Raw genomic sequence first — 19,156 nt, 5'->3', positions numbered from 1 at the left:
GTGGATAACTTTTGTGCAGTTGTACACACAATTACAATCAAGTCAAGTCAAGTCAAGTTTATTTGTATAGCGCTTTTCACAACAGACATTGTCTCAAAGCAGCTTTACAGAAAACCTTTAGAGAAATCTCATATTGTAAATTTATAAATCCCATATTTCCCAAGTAAAGGAATATACACTATATTGCCAAAAGTATTCACTCGTCTGCCTTCACATGCAAATGAACTTGAGTAATATCTTATTCTTAATTCATAGGGTTAAATATGATGTTGGCCCAATGCAGCAAGAACAGCTTTAACTCTTCCGGGAATGTTTTCCACAAGGTTTAGCAGCATGTTAATGGGAATTTTTGACTATCCTTTCAGAAGTGCATTTGTGAGCTCAGACAGTGATGTTGGACGAGAAGGACTGGATCGCAGTCTCCGCTCTAATTTATCCCAACGGTGTTCCATCAGGTTGAGGTCAGGACTCTGTGCAGGCCAGTCGAGTTCTTTCACACCAAACTCACTCATCTTTGTCTTTATAGACTTTGCTTTGTGCGATTTTATCATGGACAGCAAGTTATAACAACGAGCAAATGTAAAATTATTTTTGAAACTGGGCAAATCTGCCACAGAGACCTTTGACATACAGCTTTCGAGGTTTTTTGAGGACTTTTTTAACAGAGCTTGTCTCAAACTTTTTACCACATTGTGTGTTTATATATATATATATATATATATATATATATATTAGGGATGCACCGAATATTCGGCCACCGAAGATTTTTGGCCAGAAGATAAATGGCCCAACGGTGCATTTTTGGTTTTCGGCCGAAAGACTTTGATCACCGAAAAAACGCGGCCGAAACAGTTTGTTGTGATGACGCAAACAGAAACCGCGGCCTGCACGTGCATGTCTAAGACAACATGTCTGCGGTGTGGACGTATTTCAGTACATCTGAGAAAGACCCACGGATAGCGATTTGCAATACACGTAATGCCGAAATTTCAAGATGGGGTGCGTCTGCAAAGACTTTCTCCACGTTGGGTTTAATTTATCACCTGAAATCCAAATCGCTATGCTGAATATGAGAGAAACGCGGCACAGAAAAGCAAAACCCCTCTGAGCACGCGCACTCCGTCTGTGGTGGACGTTTTTGAAAAGGCAGGAAGTTTCCCAGTGATATTGTTGTATTGTTGTATCTTTAAGCAGTTGCACTTGTTCTGAATGCACTTTGTTTTTATAAAAGAACATATTTAATTTTACAACCTTTCAGCAGGACAGAGGGCCTGTACATTATTATTTAATGTACACATGAGTGCATTTAAGTTAAACATTTAAGACTAAATTTTAATTTATTTTATCCTGTGCATTGTTGCAATGTGCTATAAATAAATATTTTCATAATTTGTAATTGAATTATTCTTTGAAACTTTAATATTAATTCATGCAATTGAAATGCCTAGATTTTAGTAAGTTTAGTACACAGTCATAGCCATAAATGCAATGGTAATAATAATTGGCATAATTTATTTCGGTGTTTCGGTTTTCGGCCTTGCTTTCCTCTTTTATGGTTTCGGCCAAGAATTTTTATTTCGGTGCATCCCTAACATATATACATATATATATATATATATATATATATATATATATATATATATATATATATATATATATATATATATATATATATATACACATTTAACTGTGCTTGTTAGTTTGCACAATGCTACACTGTAAAAAAATGATTTTGGTGGGTGGTAAATATTACCCTTGCCAATAGTGTACCATTTACTTAATATGTAAGTCAGCACGTTTAATTATATAATAATGAGTAAAATTAACCCACACTACCTAATTATTTATAGTAATAACTGCAAACTAAAAAAAACTTTGTAATATATACCCAAAAATGTTGGCCTGTCTGTTAAAGCAAGAGCTATCTGGGGCACATGTTCGTTGGGCGAGCTGGATTGTGGAAGTTGACTACATTGTTAAGCTTCGGTCCTGACGGTAAGATAACTTTTTAGCCTGCATATTTATCATGTAATAAAAGAAAACGGGCAGTTAGTTAGTTTCATCTGTCATAAGATTGTGGTCATTGTTCTTTGTTAGACGAGGAGTTCACGTATAGCTTTGGACATCGGTCATAGCGAGCTAGCTAAAAACACATTTTCTCTTGTACTAATGTTAAAAATGTGCTTTTTCCGTGGATACAAAACCAAGGCATGCATGTTGTTGATAGGATTAATCTATGCCCTCAACCTTGAATATCCCAAAAAGCTCAAGAATACTTTTTGAAGTATTTCAAAAACTTATTTTGAAGCTAGATGGAGGGAAGTGTCTCAAGAAGGTTCACAGCCTCAAAATTAAACTCATGGAATAGACTGCTTCCTGCCATTTTTGTTGTTGTTGTTGTTGTTAATGTCAAAATGTTTTAAAATGTATCTCATTTTATACATAAAAAATACATCTATTTAGTGTCTCAGGATACAGTAATTGGTAAATTTCAAATAGATGTTTGTTATTTGAACAAATAGGCATCCTAAGTTTAATTAATGGACAAGTAGACACACTATTTGAGCAATGTTAGCCTAATTTTTTTTATTTTTATATTTTATAATGCTGTTTGAAGGAAAAAACTAAATTTCTTGTGATCAACATTTGAATATGTTCTTGTTGAATATGCAAAGAATTATTTGTTTGATTTTTGGTTGTTTATTAAAAAAATTCATGATCTACTGTGTCTGATAACTTTTTAATGTTATTAGTAAGTTTACCTTCCTGATTTAATAATGGTTAGTCATATTGGTTAATTAATAACAGCAATTATTAAATAAATTGAAAAAATACAATGGTGTTAATAATACTCACTTTTAATAATTAATTCATTGTCTAATATTATGAATAGATTTTACCTAATTTCAATTGCCACGTTATAGCTAATTTATTTAGGTACTCTTTACGAATAGTATAGGGTGAAATTTACCCAAACAGACTGAATGCAAATGGTTACCTCACATTTTTTGGGTAGATTCTATAGGTAATATTTTACAGTGTACTAATTGCACTTGTTAGATGAATTTTGTTGTTGTGTACCTGTAATATCACTCTGTATCTGGTCTCTGTCATTTAGTCAGTCTGTCTCTCTATCTACATGCAAATGTGTAATAATGTGTAATGTGCAATAATTGTAAATAATGTGTGCAATATTACCTGCAATACGTGCGTAACCAATTACTAGTGGTCTCTTTTTTTCCTTATTTGTATGTATACATTGTGTTGTGTATATACTGTATACTATAGTATGTGTCTTTTTTATATATTTGCATGTATTTTTTATTTGCTGTTGAATTTTCCCCACTGTGGGACGATTAATGGTATATCTTATCTGATCTTTAATTTAATTTCAAACTGGTTTTCACTCACATTAACACCGTAATCTAATAAAAAATAATACAGTTTATGTTCCTATAATGTAAAAGCATTAGGGGTTATTGGTTGTTCAAGGTCATTAACACTACTTTAAATAAGTTTGGCGGCTGTAACGTGTCACTACGATGAAACGTTATAACCAGTATCGCGCTGTGTCTGGGCTCAGGTCACGTGTCCTAACCCCAGTAGAGGAACTCACTTTTCGCCTCTTTCCAGTCACTTTTGCCGGAGTCGAAGTTGAGAGGTGGGCGCGCGGCCATGGCGCAAATGGCGCTCGAGCTCAGCACGGCGGCGGCGGCGGACACGCCGACAGTCCCGAGCAGCACCGCGACCGAGCGGCAGCGCGTGAGCACGGGAACGCCTCTCCACCCCGAGCTGGCAGGGGAGCCGAAAAACCTTCGTGGGCGCGCGCACGCTAAATTTACACCGCGGCGCGCGCACGCCGGGGAATTCGCGGCGGCTTGAAACGCAATCCGACTCAACACACACACTGAAGCACGAGCAGCGAGTCTGGATATTTGCAACGCCATAACCTGCATCAGCACACAACCAAGCCTGCTCACAATTTTCGCACATCCACCAGGTTTACTTTCAGTTACTTATTAGTTTGTGCAAAACCGAAAGTACAGCGCGTGTCTTTTAGGTTTGCACCTGGGATGTACCATTAAAAAGGGGCCCAGGGTTGGTATACTCCAAATTAGACGTTCGTCAAAGAGTTCAAGGTGTCTTTATTGTCCTACACTGCCACCTAGTGGTCAATAAAATTCAGCTAAAGTCTGAGATCATTTTTTTGCATCCACACACAAATCCCACTCAGTTATTCATGATCCAGTTATTCAGTAAAGCACACAACAAAATTTACAATATTTATTGCTTCCAGTAAGATCACTGCATTACCTCTGAGAATTATCATCTGTAACCACTCATATTACATCACCTGATTACCATAAACTGTTTACGTGTTGTTTTTGCAGATCTTTTTTGGATTGCTGCTATTGCCCTTTTGCACAACATTTTGTTTAAATTCTTACTACTGTTTACCACTTTGTCTCTTTACAACAGGTTTACTGGCGGAGCTATTTTGTGTATTTGTGTATTTGTCTTACACTGTCTTGTATTGTCTTGCACTGCTTGCACCAGGTTGCACATTGTTTCATTTCACTGTGTACTGCGTCAGCTATATATGGTTGAAATGACAATTAAAGCTTCTTGACTGGACTCTTGACTTGACTTGAATCATTCACATCACTCTTATGTAATCAAACCTGTGATTGAAATCGATTCAAAATGTATACACTACTGCTCTAAATTCACACCAGAAATTACTTAAAACAATATGTTTCTGACATCACATTTGTCTTCCTAACTGTACACAATAAATATAAACTAAGAAAATAATAAAAATTTAATAATATAAGAAAATGAATTTGATGAATAATGTATAATTACCATTGTTCACACACTTACACTGACCCAATCATGTCTAAATGTTACTCAGCTACCTGTTGTATATGAATACTCACCTGCTAAAGAAAATATTGTGTGTGTGTGTGTGTGTGTGTGTGTGTGTGTGTGTGTGTGTGTGTGTGTGTGTGTGTGTGTGTGTGTTTCTGTACATCTGTTTTCTCTGAAAAGGTCAACATAGGACAGGTTCCAAACAGGCCGTGTTAAACTAGGATAAGATCTTCATCAAAGTTTGGGCAGCTCCACATGTGACTTATCCTACACTGCCCTCTTGTGTGCCCAACATGTGCACCAAGTCTACTTAGTGGCATTGGCAAGTTAAAACCCATTAAGAAAATAGTGCTTTTTCAGATTGTATTTCCATAAAAGTCTGTACAGCTTCAATATGTTTGCTCAATTTAAGTGAATGCACAATGCATTATAAACACTCAAGAACCCAAGATGGGTCATAAGGGCTTTAAATTACTGTGTCATGAACTACTTAAATAAGAGCACACCCAGAAAGACTGTTGGCACACACTTTTCCGTTATGTATAAACTGACAGAGCAGGAACGCCCTTTTCACTTCTTTCGCCTTTTTCTGCTGCTGCACTCACTCAGCAAAACAAAAACCAACACCTTCAACCTCAAGGCAGAAAGAGTATAAGTGCCTTTCAGAGTTGAGAAGTACTCCACAAACCAAAAGACAGAAAAGGTAATTATATTTTTATTACTGATTTTGTATTGTTTACATTGTACTTGTACATTGATTATAATGTCACTGTAACAATCTGTTTAAAAAAAATGTATGCATGTAGACAGCAATGTGACTGTAAAAATCTCTGTTCATTTAATCATTTATGTATGAACCTGGAATAAACCTGGAATGATTATTATTATTATTATTATTATTATTATTATTATTATTATTATTATTATTATTATTATTATTATTACTACTACTACTGTTATTATTATTATTATTATTATTATTATTATTATTATTATTATTATTATTATTATTATTATTTATAGCATAACTAACTTACAGGTTTGTAAACAAAATAAAATTTAGTTTTGTTTAAGGTATGCAAAAATATAATAGTAACATGAATCAAACATTACAAATGTGTAATCGTGTTGTTTGTTTGGAACATGTATTAAAGTATTAAAAAAAAACATTCCTATTGAAAGGCCATTACATGCACAGTTCTCTTCTGTAATCAAACCTGTGATACAAATTGATCATATAATGAATAAATGTAATATTATGTATAAAATATATATACAAGCACTACTACTCTACTAGATTTTTGCAAAAAAACACTCTTGAAAGCGACTAATTTCTGCCATCAAAGATGTCTCCTTAACTTAATACGGTAAATGCAAAATTTAACAAAATTAATATGTTGAATAATTCATATTTACCAATGTGTACACACATCCACTGACCCAGTTATGTCTAAATATTGTTCAGTTGTATCACCTATAAATACCCGCCTAATAAAAAAAAATATTGTATATTGGGTTGTCATGGTAAAGTTTGCCATTGTGGGATTTTCCTCACAGAACAGCTTTTAAATGGAACTTATTTAGAAAATTAAATGTCCAAAGAACGGTATTAAAACTGTTAACTTCGTTTTCGACAGTACTGTCATTCTTATAAAAACAATAAGTAAGATACATTGCATGAGTACACTAGCATACTTTCAGACTCTGGGATAAATTGGTTAAGTTGGATAAGAGGGAAATTTAGATCATTTTTAAAGCCTCACCCTTCCTTATTCACTTGTGCTGTTGTGGTCATGTGTGAACACATGCCTGTTATGGTTTCAAAAATAGCTGTTGATTAAACACTTAAAGAGGAAATATGGTTTAGCATGATTGTAGTAAAAATGGGAAGTGTTGGTTACTGCAGGACGATGCAGAACAGCACTGTCATATAGACAGTGATTACTTTTCGTGAGCGCTGTACACATGTCTCTGAGCACTAGCACACTCATAGTCATGAGTTTCTAAGAAACAGAAAGAATGTAGTAAATGTTTATTGTATTTGAACATTCTCACAAATAAGCAGGCACACACGTACAATCCTTTACGCATGTGAAGATAGTACATATAGTATGAGTGTACATTTATAGTTTAATTGATACCGACTCTGCTACTGGATTGAGGATGCTTTTAGGCATTCTGTAATAATAGAAATACTGGAACAGGTGTTGGTTCAATCAGATCAGCAGAAAAATGTACCAAAAATACACATTATATAACTGATGCAACGACTGAGGTGAATGACAAAGACAGGTTCATTTAATAGCATCTAATGTACAGTTTGTGATACTTGCTGTTGTTTCTAGGTTTGTAGAATGCAATCATTTCAAGCTTTTGTTGATATTTCTCTGGTTTAGAAATGATCCCCTTCCCTAGCAGCAGAGAATACTTGAGGCATGAACTTTCAACACATATACTTTTAAAGTATTGTGTGTGGGAGGAGAATGTTTGCTAGAGATTTTTTTTAAGTGGCCGGCAATAGAAGACTGCTTCATGAATATGTCTAGTAATCCAGATTCTCGTTTCTATTCCTTCCATTCCTTCTCTGCTAAATTGGCCCCCTTCAGCTCTTTGAGGATGGCGGCATGGGACCTGTCAGTCACTGTGGAGGACCTGGGCTCTGAAGCTCCACCCATTAAAATCAGTGTAACATCTGACCTCCATATAGGCGGGGTCCTTCTAAAAATTGTGGAAAAAACACGTGAGTTATTCAGTCATATCACTGAGAGAGTACAATGATCGTATAATAAAAAACAACAGTTTTGTATGGTTTTCATAGCAAAGATTATGTGAAACATGCAAAGTCAAAACAAGCTTGACCAAGACATCTTTTATACTATATATTTTGAACATGACAGGATCCTTATGATTTATACATGCAGTAAGTATGTCCTCATGATATGTTAAAACCCCTGCATTTTTGATTGTTGTATTAGAGATGCAGCAGGACTGGTCCGACCATGCGATTTGGTGGGAGCAAAAGCAGCAGTGGATCTTGAAGACATCCTGGACACTCGAAAAAATCGGAATCCATGCGGATGCTCGCCTTTTCTTCACCCGCCAGCACAAGCCTCTGCGTCTGGGCCTTCCTAATGGGGTCACCTTACGGATGCTTGTCTGCTTTTCCAGCTCTGTCTTCCGTACTATCCAGGGAATCTGCCAGATGTTGAGTAAGACACTTACACAGCAGTTATTTTTACATCTCACAGCAGATCTATTAAAATTGACGTGTGTCTTGGACAAATCTAAATCATTTGCCATAATTCAATGACAGCAACCCCAAAACTTTCCTGCCTTATGCATGCTTCCTGTTATGTACCATATTCTGTGTTTCTACTGCAACCCCGAATAAAGTTTCTACTGAAGATAATGAACAAAAGATTTCCATTGATCTATTTTTTCCTTTTTATTTTGGCTTTCTCTCAGACATCAGGCATCCAGAAGAACTGTCTCTGCTAAGGCCAGTGGAAGAGAAAAAGAAAAAGAAAGACAAAGATTCTGTGGAGGAGGAGTATGACCTTACAGCAATACCACTGACATCAAGTATTATTTGCATAAAATGATTTGTATCTTCAAAAATATTTACTATTACTAAATAAAATCTTCAGCATAATTGATCATCTATACCCAAACTATACCTTCAGGATCAGTTCCAGCTCTGTATAATGGTATGCCGGCTCATTTTGCTGACTCCCCTAAAAATGAAGCTGTCTATAAGATCCTGTCTGTGTGCCAGCCATCTCCCGCTCCGGAGGTCATTGCTAAACTCTACCAACCAGCCAGCAAAGTGGACAAAACACACATCCACACCAGGTATGAGCAAGCGTTACTCTATAGCTCTTTATTCCATGAAAGCAAACATTTATAATGCACTTTACTTTTATCGTCCAGGTGGCTGGATTCATCACGCTCACTTATGCAACAGGGAATACAGGAGAATGACAAGCTGTGGTTACGCTTCAAATACTACACCTTTCATGACATGGAACCCAAGGTGTGTGCGATTTGAAGATCCTCGTTTTTGACAAACTGTGCACTGTAGATGATCACTTATAATATGCACAATGCACATTCTGGGTTTTAAAATGATTTATTATTTCTGCCAGTATGATGAGGTGCGTCTGATGCAGCTGTATGAGCAGGCACGCTGGTCAATCCTGCTTGAGGACAACGACTGCACTGAGGAAGAGATGATGCTGTTTGGAGCCCTGCAGGTTGGTTTAGTATACAATAAGTTTCCAAAGTCACTGAAACCTTTACACCTTCTTTACACATAACATCTTACAGCCATGCACAGGAAACATAAAAACAAAGGCCTTTAAAACCACAGTAAGCAGACAACACCCACGACTGTAGTAGCAGTGCAGTTTAATGCATTATGTAAGTAAAAAAAAAAAAGAGAAGTTCAGGTTATTGTCATAGTTACTTTGCACACAATATTTGATTATCACCTATTTAAAAAAAAACATTGTTTGATAGCTGATTATTTTCTAATGGTCTTGCTCTTCTTACTCTCCCATATGTTAACCACAATTATTAATAAGCCTTTTGTAAGTTAACAGCTTGCGTGTGATGATTTAGGTGATGACTTCTTAAGTGACGATCTGACGCTAATGTCTATTTTTATTCTCAATTATTTATTTGTATATTTTTATCATCACTAAAATTGCATTCCCACACTTGACTTCTGTTGCAATAACTTTGTTGATAATTCCTCTCTTAATTCCTCTTTCTCTGTTCTCTGAATCTGTTTTAGTCTTTTAAGTTACTGTTTCAGTAATTCTAGTGTTAAATAAAGAAATCAGCGCCCAGTTCGATTCTTTATGGCATTCTGTGTATTTTTGATGGTGCTGTCATGTTGCTAGCATAAAAAATCTGAAAAATCCTCCGAGGGATAATTCTTAACTTTTTAATCTGATGTGGATGCTAAAAATAAGACTTATTTTTAAGCTTACCCGTTACTTTCACACACACACACACACACACACACACACACACACACACACACACACACAGTATATGAAAATAAACTGGCTCTATTTCTCTCTTAGTACCATATAGAGAAACTGTCAGTGTCTCAGAATATTTCCTACAACCAAGGTATTGATGACCTGGATTCTGCTCTAAAATCACTGGAGGTCAAGATAGTGGGAGAGAACATTAACAAAGATCTGGTAAGCAGCGATTGTTTGTTTATACACTACCGGGTGTATCTGCTCATTAATTTAGTTTGTTACTGACTTACACTTGACCATAAGAAGGGCAATTTTAAGAAATCATGGAAGCATATTTTAAGTTTTTTTCTACATTTTAAACATTTAGGAAAACATGACCCCTCCAGAACTGAATGACTACTTGAAGATTTTTCGGTAAGGCCATTTATTTATCTTTTGCTGCACTTTTTTTTTAGAGTTGAAAAGGTATCAGAAGTCTTTATTGTAAGCAATTCATTGTTTTTATATCTAGGCCAAAGAGATTAACACTGAGGGATTACAAACAATACTGGTTCAAGTTCCAGGACACTTCTATCTGCTATTACAAGAGTAAAGAGGAAAGCTACGGAGAGCCCATCCAGCAAATGAATCTGAAAGGTATACACAAAAAGAGAAACACTGAGTAGAATCACTTCTTTTTTTTTTCATTTGAAAGTGAATGTTTCTTCTAAAGACACAGGGTTGTGTCTCTGTAGGCTGTGAGGTGGCTCCTGATGTAAACATAGCAGGGCAGAAGTTCTGCATCAAACTCCTTATTCCAGTGCCAGAAGGCATGACGGAAGTATATCTCCGATGTGAGAATGTAAGTGATCATACTGACTACAGTGCAATGCTCTAGGAATTATCTTGAGCTTCATTTGACAAAGTTACAAGCCATGCATCTAATCATTAATATTCTTCATAGCCAATTTCTGGGTTTTGTTCACCCTGGTCTTTCGTCAGCCTCCTTCTCATATAAAAATAGGCTCTCAGTAGTCATTCTTCTGTTTCATACTGCTCTTCTCTTTGCCCCTAGGAGAAGCAGTACTCTGAGTGGATGGCAGCCTGTAAGCTGGGTTCTAAAGGCCTGACCTTACTGGATAGTTCTTATCAGAGTGAAGTGAATAACATCCAGACCTTCTTGGCCATGCAGCGCTCCAATTCATCTGCTTCAGCTGCACAGGCTGATGATTGCATTAACACACTGAGCCTTGTCTCTCCTCGCTACACCAAAAAATACAAGGCCAAACAGGTACAAAAAATTTAATTAAACTAAATTAAATTGAAATTGTATAGCGCTTTTTACAATGAAAATTGTCTCAAAGCAGCTTCACACAGATAAAATGGTGATAAAAGAATGATTAAACATGGCTTCATTTTATTTTTCTGCTGTTTTATTAGTGCTATACCAATGACAATGTATACTTTTTCAAAGTACGTATTTCCCCCCTGTTCATTCATTACAATGATAAGTCATTCACAATAACATGACTAGGTGGATTGGCTCCTCTGAATTGCCATTAGGCAAAACTGGGCAATTGTTTTATTTCTAAGATTAAATGTTTATAAATTTTACTTTAAGCAATATATTCAGCTTTATTCAAATTCAACTTCAAGCAATATACTAACACAATTATTCTCTGCCCCCTCTGCTTATATTCGCAGTTAACTCCACGAATCCTGGAGGCTTACCAGAACGTGGCTCAGCTCTCCCTTACAGCAGCCATTTTGAAATTCCTTCAGATTTGGCAATCACTTCCTGACTTTGGCATTTCCTATTTTATGGTGAGGTAAGAAATCATTCAGTATTACTGCTTTAAAGATCATATGTAACGTATACACATTCACTGGTAGTACCAGGCTTGTGAATGATAATTAACGTTGTTTACTGAATATTGAACTACACTGAAATGAAAATGGGAGTAAATTCGTTTTTTTTTTCCATTGTCAGATTTAAGGGTAGCCGTAAAGATGAAGTCCTGGGCATTGCAAACAATCGCCTGATCCGTGTTGACCTGGGAGTTGGAGACGTAGTGAAGTCCTGGCGTTACAACAACATGAGGCAATGGAATGTCAACTGGGACATACGACAGGTCGGTCATAACCAATTAAATAAAGATTCTTTATCATCTATTCAGCTATGTGAAATATTTCACAGTGAACTGTTTGGATCTGTGTTGTAATGTTTTTGACCGTGTAGTAATGTATTAACTTTCATTTTTGGATGTTTCTATCTAACCAGGTGGCCATTGAGTTTGAGAACAACATCAACATAGCCTTCAGCTGTGTAAATGCAGACTGTAAGATAGTCCACGAGTACATCGGTGGCTACATCTTCATGTCGACACGTGCACGGGAGAACAGTAACACACTGAATGTGGAACTTTTTCACAAACTCACTGGAGGCCATGAAGAACTTTGATCTGCCCTGCCTGCAGAACCACGGCTCATTTTGCAATTAGCATCTGTATTTTAAACAAATCTGAATTCAAATGTTTTCAAATTCACATTTTTTTTTTATATTCCAATCATACTACATTTATATATTTTTTTTAAAGCTACTACAGCTTGATGATGATGTGAGAAACCTTCACGAAGAGCTGTAGTGCATGTTATTGTGTTGCTGATTTCGGTTTGAGAATCGCATTTGTAACTACATAGCGTTCTGTTTGAATAGACTTGCAGAAATATTCATTCACTCATTCATTTATTTGTCCTTATATCCATTTATTTGTCCTTATATTCACTGACTGACAGGTGTTGTGATGTGTGGATAAAATCACATGCACAATTAATCATACACAATTATATGTAACTACATAATAGGTTTATTTTAATACAACAAATGAACAATTGTACAAATGATTTTGTAAAGAAATCATCTGCACTGTACACTCTGACCACTCAAACATTTCCCCTGAAATTCATTACATTTAATTTGAGTGACAGTTCAGAAAACCACAGGCTATCATACCCAACACCAGACATTTAAAATAGGTCTGGAAACTGTCACATATCACAAAATAACTATTTTATCTTTGTTGAACATCGTGCATCCTTTAGCTGACCAGACCACAACCAGTGCCTGGCTTTTTTCAGATAGTCATGGTGACGTGCAGCTCAAGCTTCCGCCATCTGTGAGAAGCTTAAGATGCACTGGATTCCCAATCCAAAAAGTTTCCATGCTGCCAGTTACTATTTACAGATGTTTATGGTTTTGCTGAAGATCATGGATCGAGTGGAAAAAAATGGGGGGGGGAAAGTGGAGAAAATCATCTTTGTCTACTCCAGATCAAGTTCGCATGCTGTAATTAAAAAGCATAAATTAATGTAAGAGGACTGTTTCTCCTGCTTCTGGAAAAAGTCTAACCAAACATACATTACATTTATATCTGCTCTTAATATTTTAAGTAACCATAGACATGAGGAGAACATGGTCTAATGATCTTAAGTAATTCATCTTCTCAGAATTTAATCTTAACCCAAAAAGACCCTGACCAGAATAAGGTATGTACTGAAGAAGAAATTGAGAACAAAACATTTACAAAGCAAAAATGCATGTGGGAAACATATTGTGCATCACTTCTGCTGCATCCAAAAGGCTCCCCTGTAAATGCTACCAATGTACAGGTGCATCTCAATAAATTAAATTGTTGTGGAAAAGTTCATTTATTTCAGTAATTGTGAAACTTGTGTATTAAATACATTTAAATCACACTGACTGAAGTAGTTTAAGTCTTTGGTTCTTTAATTTGTGATCATTTTGGCTCACATTTAACAAAACCCACTAATTCACTATCAAAAGATTAGCATATAGTGACATGCCAATCAGTTAATCAACTCAAAACACCGGCAAAGGTTTCCTGAGCCTTCAAAATGGCCTCTCAGTTTGGTTCACTAGGCTACACAACCATGGGGAAGACTGCTGATCTGACAGTTGTCCAGAAGACACCCTTCACAAGGAGGGTAATCCACACACATTCATTGCCAAAGAACTCTGCTGTTTACAGAGTGCTGTATCTAAGAATGTTAACAAAAAGTTGAGTGAAAGGAAAACGTGTTAAATAAAAAGGATGCATAACCACCCGAGAGAACCGCAGCATTAAAAGGTTTGTCAAGCAAAACCGATTCAAGAATTTGGGTGAACTTCACAAGGAATGGACTGAGGCTGGGGTCAAGGCATCAAGAGCCATCACACACAGACCTCTTGTTAAGCCACTCCTTAACCACAGACAACATCAGAGGCATCTTACCTGGGCTAAAGACAAGAAGAACTAGACTGTTCCCCAGTGGTCCAACCTCCTCTTTTCAGATAGTTCAGCAAGTTTTGTATTCATTTGGAAACCAATGTCCTCGAGTCCGAAGAAAGGGTGGAGAAGCTCATAGCCCAAGTTGCTTGAGGTCCAGTGTTAAGTTTCTACAGTGTGATGATTTGGGGTGCTGGTGTTGGTCCACTGTGTTTTTTGAAAACCAAAGTCACTGCACCCGTTTACCAAGACATTTTTAAGCACTTTATGCTTCCTTCTGCTGACCAGCTTTATGGAGATGCTGATTTCATTTTCCAGCAGAATTTGGCACCTGCCCACACTGCCAAAAGCACCAAAAGTCGGTTAAATGACCATGGTGTTGGTGTGCTGGCCAGCAAACTCACTAGATCTGAACACCATAGAGAATCTACAGTATGAGGTTATTGTCAAGAGGAAAATGAGAAACAAGAGACCAAAAAATGCAGATGAGCTGAAGGCCACTGTCAAAGAATCCTGGGCTTCCATACCACCTTAGCAGTGACACAGACTGATCACCTCCATGCCATGCCGAATTGAGGCAGTAATTAAATAAAAAGGAGCCCCTACCAAGTATTAAGGCCAACAATTCCCTAACATTTTTTCTTATGAAGTATTCAAATTTTTTGAGTTTGGTTGTTTTTTGGTAAATGTGAGCCAAAATCATAAAAATACCAAAGACTTAAACTACTTTAGTCTGTGTGCATTAAATTTATTTAATACATGGGTTTCACAAATTTTGTTGAATTACTGAACTTTTCCACAACATTCCATATCAATTCTCCATCCAAATAAATCAACGCTATTTGAGAAATTGTACTCATTTATATGAGCATATATAAATAGCTACAGTCATTAATTGGATCTCTTCGCACCTTCCAAACAAAGACATGCCCGAGCTGTTTGAGAAACTCACGTGAAGGTAACAGTCTTTTCGCACGTGAGAAATATCGAGGAGCCAACACTCCGTCAGCGTCACCTGGTGTCAGCAACACCTTGTTTTCTGACCAGTAAAATTCAATTCCGTCTAAGAAAGAGTAAGAAGTAAATGTTAATCTCGAAAAGTGAACTACGAAGAAGAGAATGCTTTTGTATTTCTGCTCACCTGCTAGAGCTTTGCGGACGTTGACGTACACAGCAAGATCACAATTATATCTCATCCCTAACAATAGATAAGATGAATAAATATTCGTATCCATTAAACATATAATAAATATACATGTGTACAGATTATTGCACCTGTGGTCTGTTTTTAGGTGCAGAACCTATACATCACAGTCACAATTTCATTTTGTCTTCACAGAACCTTTTGCTTTCAAGAATGTTCTAAAAGTGGTTCCTCATCCTGAGCCTGGAGTTCCCCTGCACTATGAATATTATTTTGTCTTCTTTAACATAAAATGACTTAAGGAACCCAGTAATTAGCTACTTAGAAGGCCCAATGCATACCAATGGTTCTCAAGTACCAGGCTCTAAAGCTGCTGTGCAAGCAATAGGAATTTACATGACTTTTAACCTGAAATGTAGTCAATCAAAAAAGAAGTTTGCTATCATGATTTGTTTGGTAGGTGTGGTTTGCACTGGAGTAATAAAGCTAATGTAGATAATACTTTTCCAATAAGTCATTCTGAGAGCTAGACCACATCAGCAAGTCTGTGTGGAGAATTCAGTGTACATAAAGAATAGTCTTATGGTGAGACAGACATAACTCCAAACACAACACCAAAAAAAACAGACCTTGAAGACCAAACAAAACTTGGCTGAATAATTGCATTTGTAAGCCAAAAAAACAGTCAACTGTCAAAGTGACTCGCACCACTGATAACTTGGTCCTCTCCAGGTAGCCCAGGCGCCAGGTGGATGTGCGTTCTGAGCATCCTGGACAGACCCCTGCTACGGATTGATGGCCAGTTCTTCATGTAGGACCCATGAACAGCTTCCTGTGGACAGTCTGGAGCATCCAGTACCACTGGTGTCATTTCTAGGTTTTCAACCTGAACACACACAACTGACCTCATATCAAAGCAACAAGAATACAAACGTGTGGGAAAAAAACGTTGTGCAATATCATACTGAGCAATTTAAACTCTAATATCCAGTAATAATGGTGTAAAGTGTTTTTAGACAGTAATAAGCTTAATTATGACTGCACATTCCTACTGTTTATTACAAGAGAGCTGTCGACCCCTCTGACCTGTACAGTATGTCCTTGATTGGCCCGGATCTGAAGGCATCCATTCTCAGGATGGGTTTGCAGTTTGAAGCGCTGCTTGTCGTTTGTGGCCACCACTCTCTCTATTTCCTCCACTGAAAACGACTGAAACTGTCCATAAGTGAGAAGTTCATCCACAAATACAAAGCCATCTGGACTCAACAGGAGAGAAATCAATAAAGTCAACTAGAGGTTTTGCAGCTTTTTTAAGGTCAGGGACCTTTTTGATACTATAATCCCCAGGGGGTCACTTGGGTTTACGAACATAAAGAGTTTTAGTTCTATTTCTAGGCTATCTATTTACATTTATCTGGCAATTTGCAAACTAAACAATGAGAGGACACTTCAGGTCAACTTAGTGTCTAGTCTAAATGGCTAATAGTCATTAGGGCCCCATTAAAAAACATATCTTTGATAAAAGTGGGATAAAAACACTGTGATTCTGATTTTATTTTTATTGACAGACTTTCAAACCACAGATCTTGGAAGTGCCTGGACTCCACTTTGAGAAAAACTAAAATAGATGTAGGGTCTTTTTTAAAAGGGGGTAAAGAGACTGGAACTGACACACACCTGAGCCCATGTTAAGCCCCATTCTAGCAGCACCATGTCTCAGGGCAAAAGTCAGGGCTTTGGACAGACGCACATCTCTGCTCTAAAAGAGAAACACGAAGCAGACATTACAGACTCCAAATAAGGAAGTAGATCTAGAGATCAAGTTCTCAAAGTAACCATAAATAGTAAACCCGGGGTGTTCGTGTTTATGTTAACATACCTCATCTCTGTTTCCACTTCCTCCTCTTCCTCTTTTTCCCTTCCCGCGACGTTGCCAATCCATTTAAAACGTCGCCTATTACCAAAAAAGCGTAAATAAAAATCACTTAAACTAATTTCAGGAAAAATAAAATAAAATCTAGAGATATAATCAACCAAATGAGTCGAAACAGTGTTGTTTCTACACGGAACCAAAACAACACGGAACCAAAACAAGATCCAGTGTCTATCCAGTAGACGGCAGCAGTGAGTTCATGGAACTTCCGGTGTGGTTTTGGTTTTCAACTGTAAAACCATCTAAACTACAAAACAGTCATAATTGTGCATTATTATTACAGCATAATATTTTCTAATACTTTTAATAAATGTCACAGTCTTTCACAGATGTATTATTATTATTATTATTATTATTATTATTATTATTATTATTATTATTATTTTTATATCAGACAAAAGCCAATGCAATGAATATTATTATGTTGTTCAATAGCGTAACAAAAAACACACTGCATGTAGTGAAGGATTCAGATTATATTGCCAGTTTCACTCTTGTTTCTTATATCCAAGCTGTGGAGATGTGGTTTTACATAATATAATAAGAATAAGCAAAACCCATCTGCACCCATAATCTGCAATGTGGAAATGCATGTACATTGACACCAGTATACTCCCACATGAAACTGCCATCCACTCTATGTCTAAAGCACAAGCTATGTCACACTTCCCATGAAATATCAGTAATAACAAATTCCCATAATAATACAGAAATAACAGGAAATACGTCTCCTTCAAGGATAATGTAATATAAGTTTGGTGGAATTTAACTGTATGGACAATGCAGGATGCAAATCTGGGTGCTTATAACTGTTTACATATTATAATGTTATTACAGGTGCTTAAGGACACTATTAGAAGTTTGACTGTTCTGTAGTGTTCAGTAATGAGTAATGGTTAAAGTTGTTAGTTCCATGTTACTTGAACGGGTGGGTTCGGTTGAAAATTGGTGGGGTTTTGAGCAGCAGCTAGTTCCAGGGTTCTCTACACTGTGGGTTATGGCCAGAACAATAACCTTGAGAGTTCTACAAATCAAGACACAGTACAAATGAGAGCACGTCTGGTTTATGCTTGTCAGAGAATGTTACAAAATCAAACTGACTGTTATACAAAATGTTTTTATCAAGCAATTTGTTTGGAGAACCGCAAATGGTAGCAATAGATAAAGTAATTATATCACAAACCACTCGTTTCGGCACAGAAAATGTATATAGTGCAAAAACATGTAAATACTCACTATTTGTTTCATGCACAAATTCACCAAAGCAAATAAATACAAAATGGATAAGCAACACTTAACTGCTTGTCAATTATCTAAGGGATAAAGATAGATAGATAGATAGATAGATAGATAGATAGATAGATAGATAGATAGATAGATAGATAGATAGATAGATAGATAGATAGATAGATAGATAGATAGATAGATAGATAGATAGATAGATAGATAGATAGATAGATAGATAGATAGATAGATAGATAGATAGATACTTTATTCATCCCAATGGGAAATTTACATTGCTAGTATTGATATATTTTTTTTAAATAAAAGTGTTGAACCTATCTGTTTTTTTTTTTTTAACAACTGAGTTTAGAATTGTCAAAAATCAAATCAAAAAGTTTTTATTTAACCTATATCTATTTCAGTTATCTGGTATCTGGTGGATATTCTTAATTAAATAATTTATATAATATTGTTATTATTATAAGAAGTCATGTCTATTGCAGTTTAAATACACTATAAAATCAATCATTAAAAAAAAAAAAAACATTTAATAGAAGAATCGGTATCATTATCGCCTTATCATTATATACTTTATATCGGATCGAAAAGGAAATAATTTGTATCGCCCATCCCTACTCTCACGCGCTTTCACGTGATAGGTTTTTTTTGCCCTCTAATAATAAGACAGTTAGCGCCCTCTAGTGGACAGCTTCATATGATCCCT

At 36.3% G+C, this 19,156-nt stretch overlaps 3 protein-coding genes across 9 annotated transcripts in view; 1 reads left to right on the top strand and 2 right to left on the bottom strand.

Annotated features, from left to right (window-relative positions):
- The window catches only part of macrod1 (mono-ADP ribosylhydrolase 1), a 91,520-nt gene extending 87,301 nt beyond the window's left edge, over nt 1-4,219 (bottom strand). Inside the window, exon 1 of one of the 6 annotated variants that reach the window (XM_083560751.1) lies at nt 3,617-4,219. In XM_083560751.1, the coding sequence (XP_083416877.1) occupies nt 3,617-3,956 (340 nt within the window). In that variant the 5' untranslated portion in view covers nt 3,957-4,219. The remainder of the gene's footprint in view (nt 1-3,616) is intronic. The other 5 variants (XM_083560750.1, XM_083560749.1, XM_083560754.1 and 2 more) reach the window with 5 other exon arrangements.
- A 1,176-nt stretch (nt 4,220-5,395) lies between these two features.
- fermt3b (FERM domain containing kindlin 3b) lies at nt 5,396-13,601 on the top strand. Its single transcript, XM_083560734.1, has 15 exons — nt 5,396-5,575; nt 7,479-7,612; nt 7,848-8,081; nt 8,338-8,454; nt 8,556-8,724; nt 8,803-8,905; nt 9,018-9,125; nt 9,963-10,085; nt 10,234-10,280; nt 10,378-10,502; nt 10,601-10,707; nt 10,921-11,136; nt 11,550-11,674; nt 11,836-11,977; nt 12,127-13,601. The coding sequence occupies exons 2-15, from the start codon at nt 7,489-7,491 to the stop codon at nt 12,304-12,306; spliced, it is 1,920 nt and encodes a 639-aa protein (XP_083416860.1). The 5' UTR covers nt 5,396-5,575; nt 7,479-7,488; the 3' UTR covers nt 12,307-13,601.
- Nucleotides 12,690-17,410, bottom strand: trpt1 (tRNA phosphotransferase 1). 2 transcript variants are annotated; one of them, XR_014536697.1, is made up of 8 exons: nt 17,155-17,410; nt 16,953-17,034; nt 16,362-16,531; nt 15,984-16,161; nt 15,273-15,329; nt 15,084-15,194; nt 14,138-14,462; nt 12,690-13,189 (listed from the first exon to the last, which is right to left on the bottom strand). XR_014536697.1 is itself a non-coding variant. In XM_083560761.1 (7 exons), exons 1-7 carry the CDS (start codon nt 17,215-17,217, stop codon nt 13,167-13,169), a joined length of 684 nt encoding a protein of 227 aa, XP_083416887.1. In that variant the 5' UTR covers nt 17,218-17,410; the 3' UTR covers nt 12,690-13,166. The 2 variants fall into 2 exon arrangements, 1 of the variants encoding a protein (XP_083416887.1); XM_083560761.1 differs by lacking the exon at nt 14,138-14,462.
- Between the last annotated feature and the right edge of the window lie 1,746 nt (nt 17,411-19,156).

The sequence above is a fragment of the Silurus aristotelis genome (assembly GCF_946808225.1).
Source record: "Silurus aristotelis genome assembly, chromosome: 14".
In the NCBI taxonomy this organism is placed as follows: domain Eukaryota; kingdom Metazoa; phylum Chordata; class Actinopteri; order Siluriformes; family Siluridae; genus Silurus; species Silurus aristotelis.
This window is presented reverse-complemented; position numbering and strand designations above follow the sequence as displayed.

Coding starts and splice junctions, on each gene's coding strand:
- fermt3b (XM_083560734.1), top strand. CDS start 7,489: ATGGCGGCATGGGACCTGTCAGTCACTGTGGAGGACCTGGGCTCTGAA. Junction 8,725..8,802: donor AAAACACACATCCACACCAG/GTATGAGCAAGC, acceptor TTTATCGTCCAG/GTGGCTGGATTCATCACGCT. Junction 10,708..10,920: donor TATATCTCCGATGTGAGAAT/GTAAGTGATCAT, acceptor CTTTGCCCCTAG/GAGAAGCAGTACTCTGAGTG.
- trpt1 (XM_083560761.1), bottom strand. CDS start 17,217: ATGGATTGGCAACGTCGCGGGAAGGGAAAAAGAGGAAGAGGAGGAAGT. Junction 17,035..17,154: donor GAAGTGGAAACAGAGATGAG/GTATGTTAACAT, acceptor TTTCTCTTTTAG/AGCAGAGATGTGCGTCTGTC. Junction 15,195..15,272: donor CGTCCGCAAAGCTCTAGCAG/GTGAGCAGAAAT, acceptor ACTCTTTCTTAG/ACGGAATTGAATTTTACTGG.